This window comes from Pygocentrus nattereri, chromosome 15 (genome assembly GCF_015220715.1).
Source record: "Pygocentrus nattereri isolate fPygNat1 chromosome 15, fPygNat1.pri, whole genome shotgun sequence".
Classification (NCBI taxonomy): domain Eukaryota; kingdom Metazoa; phylum Chordata; class Actinopteri; order Characiformes; family Serrasalmidae; genus Pygocentrus; species Pygocentrus nattereri.
Genome location: NC_051225.1, coordinates 32,091,549 through 32,099,779, shown reverse-complemented (window position 1 = coordinate 32,099,779; position 8,231 = coordinate 32,091,549). Strand labels below are relative to the sequence as shown.

Sequence of the window (8,231 nt, the reverse complement as noted above, 5' to 3'; positions counted from 1 at the left end):
TCACATTGCTGCACTTTCTAACTTTCAGCACAAGCTAAAGATAAGATTGATTGTTTAAATAATGTTTTGATTAAGATGACATAACGAATAAAGAAAAATGAAATGACTGAAAAAATGAAGGCTGTGCTAAGAAAGATCTTTAAAAAGCCACAATAAAAACACAATATTCTGTTTTTGAATGCTTGTAATATATTTATTTATTTCAATTATGATTTCCGAATCCGGAATGTTCTCAATCAGGGCACGAATATCCAAATTCTGGATTTGCTCAACAATGGTGCGAACGTCCAATTTTTGGAGATATTCATCCTTATATTGCTTGTTCATTCTGTGCCTTCTCAAATTCATTCAGCACTTTCGTCAAAGCATCCATTGCTCTCTCCACGGCAGCGGCAGCGTCGAAGTTCTGAATAGCAGCACGGATGTCCAGTTTCTGAATTGCGTCTTGAATGTCCAAATTCTGAAGAGCTGGAATGCTTCCGTCTTTTTCAACAGGCAGGGCAAAAGGAAGAGGCATAGCCATCTTTGCAGCGGTCATCTAGTTGTAAGAGAAAACAATATTAAAACAAGAAATTTTGGTTAAAATGTCAAATCATGCAAAGCCTCAAGAAAAACTACGCACCCTTGGAGTTTTCACAATGACGTCCGCGGACCTCTTAGTTGGTAGAGCTATAATTATGCCAACACTGTTTGCTTTGTTCTCAGCTCTGTTGACAGCAATTCCAGCCAGGTGAGCTGCTATTTGCACTGGGAGGTATTCACAAATCCTGTTGGTAGAAATACATATAAGGACTTATAAGAAACTTCACGTATGATTTAGCCTGACATGATATTTGTGGTTTTGAATTTTCTGAAAGTACCTTATAGCATTCATTGCTGCAGTGGTTACAAGTCTTGGAGCTTTGTCCCAGTCCAGTTGAAAACGAGCAGCAGGGCTTGACTCATGCAGACCAGTCTCAGCCTTGACAGTTGCAGAAGAGTCCTGGCACTCTGAACCCCAACCAACCCTAGCCTAATAGGAGAGTCAGTGCTTAGTGCATACTATACTAAGTGTGAATACTGAGAAAATACATGGTCTTAGAAAGCTGCAGTAGAAGGCCAGACTTACGCTGGCTTTATGCTTGCTCGACAGGACACCATCAGCACACAGCTTCCATTGATCATTAGAAATGGATGAAAGCACGAGCTGTGCTCTCGAATTGGGCTTATCCAAGTATGCTGCCAACTGGTATCCCAGTTTGCGGTCACTTCTGACAGCACGAGCAATGATGACAAAAGCAGGTACAATAGAATCTTCAAGCAGCTTAGCCTGAAAGTGTCAACATGTACTTGTTAATTTTCATGAAGTACATTCATTTTGTTATGTGTGGCTAGTGGGCAGGTAGATTGTACACTTTTTCTTTTTTTGCCAACCATGTGTAAAAACACCACAGCACATTTAATTTTACCTGTCTCTGAAGGGCCTCAATGCTAGATGAGCTGCTGGCCTTTGATGTTATCTGTGTGGCCAAGTACTGCAACAAAAACAGAAACCTTATTACTTCTCTCAAAGGAAAAAAGGAAATAAATGAATAAAGAAGTCAGTGTACTTTCGTCATTTCATGTTTTATGTATTTAAAAGGAAAAACTGTATCATTTTAAAAGAAATCCCTTTAAGGGATTCTTTCAAACTCACCTGATTCTTATGGAATTTCTCAAATGGGCCATATGTAAAATTACCCTAGGTGTAAACAAAAAATTAGAAAAATGAGAAAATGAAAAAGATCTTAGACGAGAAATGTGGTAACTTGTAGGTGTTCAATTAGTAGGAGTCCAATAGTAAACTAGTGAACGAAGTGATCCCTTCCCATAGCAGAATCACTACCGATATCAATATCATTGCAGAAGCCTTGTAATTACGGCGAGAAAATGTACATTTTTACAGTGTGGAACAATAAAATGTGATTTTTTCGATATTACTTATTGCTATCATCTAGTAGAAGAAGATTAACTTAATCACGCTTTGCCATTTTACATAACCTTCTCCAGTAATGCAATCAGTAATTAAATCATATGTAAATCATAATTCTTGACCATAAATAGCCACATGCTAAAGACATACCCTGGACATGCGAGCTCTGGAAGAGCTTTGAGAGCTGCTGCTGCTCCTGCTGCTCCTGCTGCTCCTGCTGCTGCTCCTGCTGCTGCTCCTGCTGCTCCTGCTGCTGCTTCTGCTGCTGCTTCTGCTGCTGCTTGTGCTGTTGGACGATGAAGAGCTGCTTGAGGATTTTTTCAGCCCAGCCTCCAGGTATTCCCTCAGTTTCAACAGGATAATGTTTTCTTCTTGAGTTTCACCCAAAGCAGGGTTGGTTTCCCTAACAGACTTCTCGGGTGCCTTCTCAGGAGCAATGTAAACTTCAAACTCCACCCGTTCAAGAGCAGGACCATCACCTAAAACATAAGTTGATTCATTATTTTTGTACTCTTACTACAAGTAATAAGCAGCCCGGCTGGTGTCAAACTTAGTGAGCCTCCCACTTACCTCTTTCCACTGAAATACGAGCCGAGTGCTGTCCAACAACATAGTAAATAGGATTGTATCCCATAAAACCGGCATTACGTGAGGCAACCTCGATGCATCCCTTGACTTGAAAGTAAGGGACTTTACCACACAGGGACTTCTGAATGGAAGCAGGTATCAAGGACTGAGCACCAGAGGGTGCTGCAGGTGCCAGGGATATTTCTCTATCAGCAGGGTGGTCCTCCAAATTTCGGACTGCAGCGACAGTGTCGAAGCTATTAAAGGAAAACACGGTCATAAATCACGGTACAGTCTGAGGGTTAAAACTGGCTTTGCCTATTGTATAGTCTGTACTTTTTGTCAGTTTCTTTCACAAATTTGACATCAATTCTAGTACTTAATTTTAGGCAGACATAAAATTTGTCACTCTTCCTTGCATTACCTGATAGCAGCAACATGATCAGGAGCCACAGCTGGCAGAATCTGCACCTTGATGTTGCCCCTTGGGATGTCAGCTCTTGCAGCCACTTTAAATGGCGCAACAGTGTGAATCTTTCCTCTGGCCATGACAACAGCCTGAATCAAGGGCCAGTTCACTCCAATCACAGCGAGGGTCTGTGTGGCGACACTGAAAAGAAAAAGCACACATTTATATAATGACTTTGGAAGGTCATTTACTCATTGTTTACTCATTGTGCGTATCTGAGGAAGAGTACCCTGGTCTGGCCTCAGCTTGCAACTCAATATCAGTCTTCCTCAGCTGATCAAGAATGCCAGTCTCTAGGTTCTCAGGTAGAGGGGGTGTAACGGTGGCTTTAACTAAATAAATAAATAAATAACACAATCAATGTTCTATTGTCAATGATTAGCATATTTAATGCTAGCATGTCAGACAGCTGTGAAAACCCTACCGTTTACAGCTGCAGCAACAACAGCAGCAGAGTAAATACCAAGCTCCATTGGCACACCAACAGCAGTGGGAATGATGCGACGCACCTCAGTTCCCAGCATAGGCTTAGCAAATTGGTAGGAAATGCCAGCCTGCAAGGCCTTAACAGTCTCCTTCAGCAGTTGATGTGCACGTGGTTTGGCAGCCTTTAGAGTGAGAATAAAATGTCATTATATTTGACATGCAATTATTAAAACAGATACGGGACTTGTCAAACACTGGAATGAATCAATGAAATACCTGTGTTGCCTGCTCAATGGCATTGTCAATGAAGGTTTTGTCAATGTTGGTAAAAGCAATTTCCTGTCCAAAGGCTTTGAAATAAATGGAACCCAGTGGCTCACTGGCTGGCATAGCCTTCCAGTTCATCAGCTGGAAAATGAAGATATGTTAAATTTCAAATATATATTAAATGGTGCATTAGTAGAATATAATAACGCAGTGTTAACCACTTACTGCTTGCAGGGTGTGCTTTATCTTGGTAATGCGATCAGCATTCTTATCTGCAGCTGGAGTTCTCTGTAGGGCTTCCTGAAGACCTTCAGTTCTGACACCAACCTGGTTGAGATTTAACAAAAAAATGGAAATTCCAGAAACAAAATCACATGATGTAAGCCAATTTGCTGACAGCCTCGAAAAGAAATATTTATACCTCTACAACATCAGAAGCAGCTCCAGCCAAGTAAGCACGTGCTTTTGCCACAACTGCTCTGGGCACAATGGTGGCAGCATCATTGATGATGAAGGCAGTACCAGCAGCTCCAGCCATGAGAGGAGCTTTACAGAAAAAAAGATATTTATTTTTAAAGCATTTGGTAGATACTCTTATCTAGAGCAACATACAGTTTAATCAAGTCATAAAGTAGGCAAATGTAGTCTTAAAAGTCGTGTCCAAAGACTCTTATATACATGGTGTGGAGTGCTTGCCCCAGTGCAATATCAAACTCCAGTTTGCCGCATGTAGTCTGGATATCTTAGCCATTCCATAACGCTACAATTACTTATACATACCCCTATGACAGCATATACACTGACTTTTGTTAGTAATTTTATAAACGTCATGAGAAAATCAGATCTTATTGAAACTTACACACATAAAGGTCCGAGTGGTAAGCAGTGCTGGAAAAGTAGCTCTGTCTGTCCAGTTTGGGGCTCAAGATTCTGACAGCAACATTAGCTGCAGCAGCTCTGTAATAAATAAAATGCTCACTTCTCGCTTTGGGTTAACAGCAGCAAGAATTAATCTGCTAAATAAACAGGTAAAGTATTCTTACACTTTCACCATATCAGGGGCTGTGCTTCTGGTCAGAGACTTGATGTAAGAGTAAGCGAAACTGGCCACTTCGTTCCTGGGCTCTTTCTCTATTTCACCAGCAACAGTGGACATAAGAGCCGCTGAGGGTTTGGTCTCAAACAGTACAATGCAGGCAACCATACGTGCTTCTGGGTGAAGATTCTTATCCATGAAAAGCTGCAGTGCCACTGGCTGGACCTACACAGGCCAATAAGATGATTTAGCTTCTGAAATAAAATGACCCAAAACAGATGTTTCACAGATCATCTCATACTTACCAACTTTGGCTCCTTCTTGGCAATGTTCCTGAGGGCCAAGATGGCATCAACATGGACTCTCGTGGGCATGGCTGCAGCAGCAGATCCAAATCCAGGCAGAAGCTTCATGATGGGTTTAAGGCTAGCAGGGTGGCCAGCATTGCCCAGAACCTTCAGAGCCAGGCTGATTTCAGAAATTTCACCCTTTGCAATGGCCTCTGCAGCATTGTCATGGACAGGCTGATGACCAATGTTGAAAGGAAAATTTTATGGAATATTAGTTATTAATCAACATTCTTTACTACGATTCATTACACCATTCATCATTTATATTTAAACATGCACTGTCACACTGAATATAAGAGGAATTCTTTAGGATCTCAACATATATCTGCTGTCTGACTTTCTGCTTGAACCCTGAACTATAATTAAAGCCTATGAGAAATGTGAATGAATAAACAAAAATGTTACCTTCAAGTGATCAGCAGAACAGGTGTGAACTTCAGCACAATATTTGGCAACCATGGAACCATAGCCAAGCATGATCACCTCGCGCAGCGCTGGCATGGCACTAATTTTGGGACTCTGTGCCAAACTCTGTTCAACAGAGTAAATAGTTGATATATTTAGAATGAGGTCTACAAGCATCTGTGTTAAAGTACTTGAAATGGTAAAATGATAAACTCACAGCAGCCTGTTGAATAGCTTCTGGATCAGCGGTGGCCATGTGCAAACCAAGCAGAAGGGCCCGAGTGAATTCAGGGGCGCTGAACTCATCAGCTTGGAACTTTTCATTGATGAACCTCAAAGCTGCTGGTGTACCCGCAAGAGGGGCTGCATCCAGAATCCATTGTCTGCCAGAATAAAGATTTTAGAAAAGTACAAACATCTTTTATTTTAATTTCATGAAAATATTCAAGGGAATTTTACCTGTGAAGAGGTTTGGTCTTGTGCTGATTCCAAATGGCCTCAATATTCTCAAAAGTAGCAGCACGCAGGAGCTGGATTAGCTCAAGAAATTTCAGTGGAGCATCTTCATGGACCATGTCCACATTGTTTGCAGTCAGATGCTGCAAGACCTCTGCAGTCTGAAATGGAGTAGGTGGTAATGTTTGAACTCCACTCTTAATGGTTAAAACAATGACACGTCTACCATGTTAAGATGTTGCAATGACTCGAAAGATTTTACTAATGTTACTGGAGATTAGTCATGTTACCTGGGCCACTGCATTCTTGATCTCCAGAAGCTGAATGGGAGTTTGGAGAAGCTCAGCACCAAATTCATACTTCAGAGACCCACGAGCTGAATACTGAGCAGTGTCAGGGGCAATGGGGGTATTCTGCACTTCCATTAGTTGCAGAGTTTGCCTGAAATTAAAAATACCTCATCAAATCTCTTCTCATTGTTTGAATGCTGCAAGAGGATTTTAAATATCAGAGCAAGTGGAGCATCTCCTACTTGACCCTCATTTGGACTGCTCCAGTTCTTGTGTTGAATAGAGAGTACTGATGGATCTCATCAACTGTAGCCTCAGAGAGCTGAACACCGGCATCAGTTGGCTTCATGGTGTAGTTGTAGGTTGCAGTTCCAGTCAGACTCTGAAGCCTCTGTGTTGAAGATAGAATCAGTTACAGATGGAATGCATCTTTCATTTACTTGTAAAAAACAAAACTCAATTTGTTCACAGCATTTGATTTTACCTGCTGGCATTCAACACACTTCTCAGCATGAGCAAAACCGGTATCCTTTATCACCCTCTCATGGCAGTTGGTCAAGTCTTTGGACTTTAACACAGTAATCTCATGGGTCTTTTCATCTTCAGTGATCATATAGTGGGTCTTACAGACTCCATGAGGTCCAGCCTTAGAGGAAGACATTCATTATTTTCTCTTAATGAAAGAGGATCATGACCTTGTAATCTCGTGAATGTGCATTTTGCTAGCTATCATTCGGACTTGATATGATAATAGAGTTACCTTATTTAGGTGGTTAGCATGCATTTCATTTTTTATAGCCAAATTAATGAACTGACAAAATCTAAAAAAATTCTTATTTAGTATAAATACAACTTCTGAGATTTTTCTACAGCCTCCTTAGCTCCCCAGTTTTAAGACTACTGATTTGAATAGTAACCGATATTTAATGTCCTTTATGTATATTCTTTTACCTCATGCATCTCATAGACATTCTGGGTGTTCTTGAGGTTGAGCTGAAGGATGGTGAGGACGCCTCTGTGCACGTTCAGGGCAGCAGCAGACACTCTGGCAGGGGCGAATACTTTACCAACTGCACCATTAGCATACTCAAATTTGATGGGAGTCGCAAGGTCAGCTGTCAGTGCTTCGGTGAGCTTAGCAGCAGGAGCAAAACGATCCTGAGGCCAGATCCCAGCATACTCATAGATCTGAGGGTCTGCAAGCTAGGGGCAAAATCATCCCAAAATGCAGCACATTTGATTAAATTATTCTACAGTTAACTTCATTATCTAGCATCTTATTATTTTTGTATAAATGATTATTTGCATCTTTCATGTGAAGGAGAATTTCTTTACCTTCAAGACAAAGGTATTCTGTGCTTCAGCCCTGAGGAGAACCTTGCTGCTGACTTTTATACCAGCCTTGCCCAGACCCTCCTGGGGCAGACCGCCCAAAAGCTGACCTTCATAGTTGTAGACATAGGTCTTACCAGCACCAAAGTCTGGAACTAATGAAATATTTCACAGTAAGTTTCTTTGACAGGAAATATGAAACTATCCCAGTTTTTTCTTTAAAAAAAACATCACTTACCAAGCTTGGTCTGTTGACTTGCTAAATGAAATAAAACATAATAAAAACTACATTTACTCTCTGTATACATTTTCTAAGAATCTTGCACCTTAATACTTAATTGAAAATGCTTAGAAAATTAAATCATTGCTATCAAGTTCAAATCATCACTTACCCACAAAGGCCACAGTCAGAGCAAGCACAATAGCTCTCATGGCTGCTGGTTTGTGATAAATCCACTGAGTGGCTGCTTCTTTTATTGAAATACTTTTGCTGACTAACAGATCCTTCAAATGAATTATTAACTCTTGCATGCTTATTCTGATGTACAAAGACATATCCCTGATAGGCCACTTGACAGTTTTAGGTCAGAGTAACACAAACCTTTTGTCATATTGACAAAAATCCAATGTCCAGCATAGTGTTTTGCTACATATAAATCCAACAAATATGCAATAATCTCTT

General features: G+C 40.7%; 1 protein-coding gene across 1 annotated transcript; it reads right to left on the bottom strand.

The window, feature by feature from the left end:
* Nucleotides 1-310: 310 nt before the first annotated feature.
* Nucleotides 311-7,990, bottom strand: LOC119265257 (vitellogenin-like). The gene is made up of 27 exons (XM_037545452.1): nt 7,942-7,990; nt 7,788-7,808; nt 7,553-7,704; nt 7,169-7,420; nt 6,702-6,863; nt 6,460-6,608; nt 6,218-6,368; nt 5,931-6,088; nt 5,689-5,854; nt 5,472-5,597; nt 5,022-5,240; nt 4,724-4,941; nt 4,540-4,637; nt 4,102-4,226; nt 3,906-4,007; nt 3,690-3,821; nt 3,412-3,595; nt 3,217-3,319; nt 2,943-3,128; nt 2,522-2,775; nt 2,102-2,430; nt 1,676-1,720; nt 1,449-1,514; nt 1,109-1,309; nt 861-1,012; nt 623-767; nt 311-538 (listed from the first exon to the last, which is right to left on the bottom strand). The coding sequence occupies exons 1-27, from the start codon at nt 7,979-7,981 to the stop codon at nt 311-313; spliced, it is 4,164 nt and encodes a 1,387-aa protein (XP_037401349.1). The 5' UTR covers nt 7,982-7,990.
* Between the last annotated feature and the right edge of the window lie 241 nt (nt 7,991-8,231).

Bases quoted from the DNA above. Each gene is read 5' to 3' on its own strand.
- LOC119265257 (XM_037545452.1), bottom strand. From the start codon at position 7,981: ATGAGAGCTATTGTGCTTGCTCTGACTGTGGCCTTTGTGG. The intron at 4,227-4,539 runs GTAAGTTTCAAT...TTTTCTGTAAAG, and splicing joins CCACTCGGACCTTTATGTGT to CTCCTCTCATGGCTGGAGCT. The intron at 1,310-1,448 runs GTAAAATTAAAT...TGACACTTTCAG, and splicing joins TTGAGGCCCTTCAGAGACAG to GCTAAGCTGCTTGAAGATTC.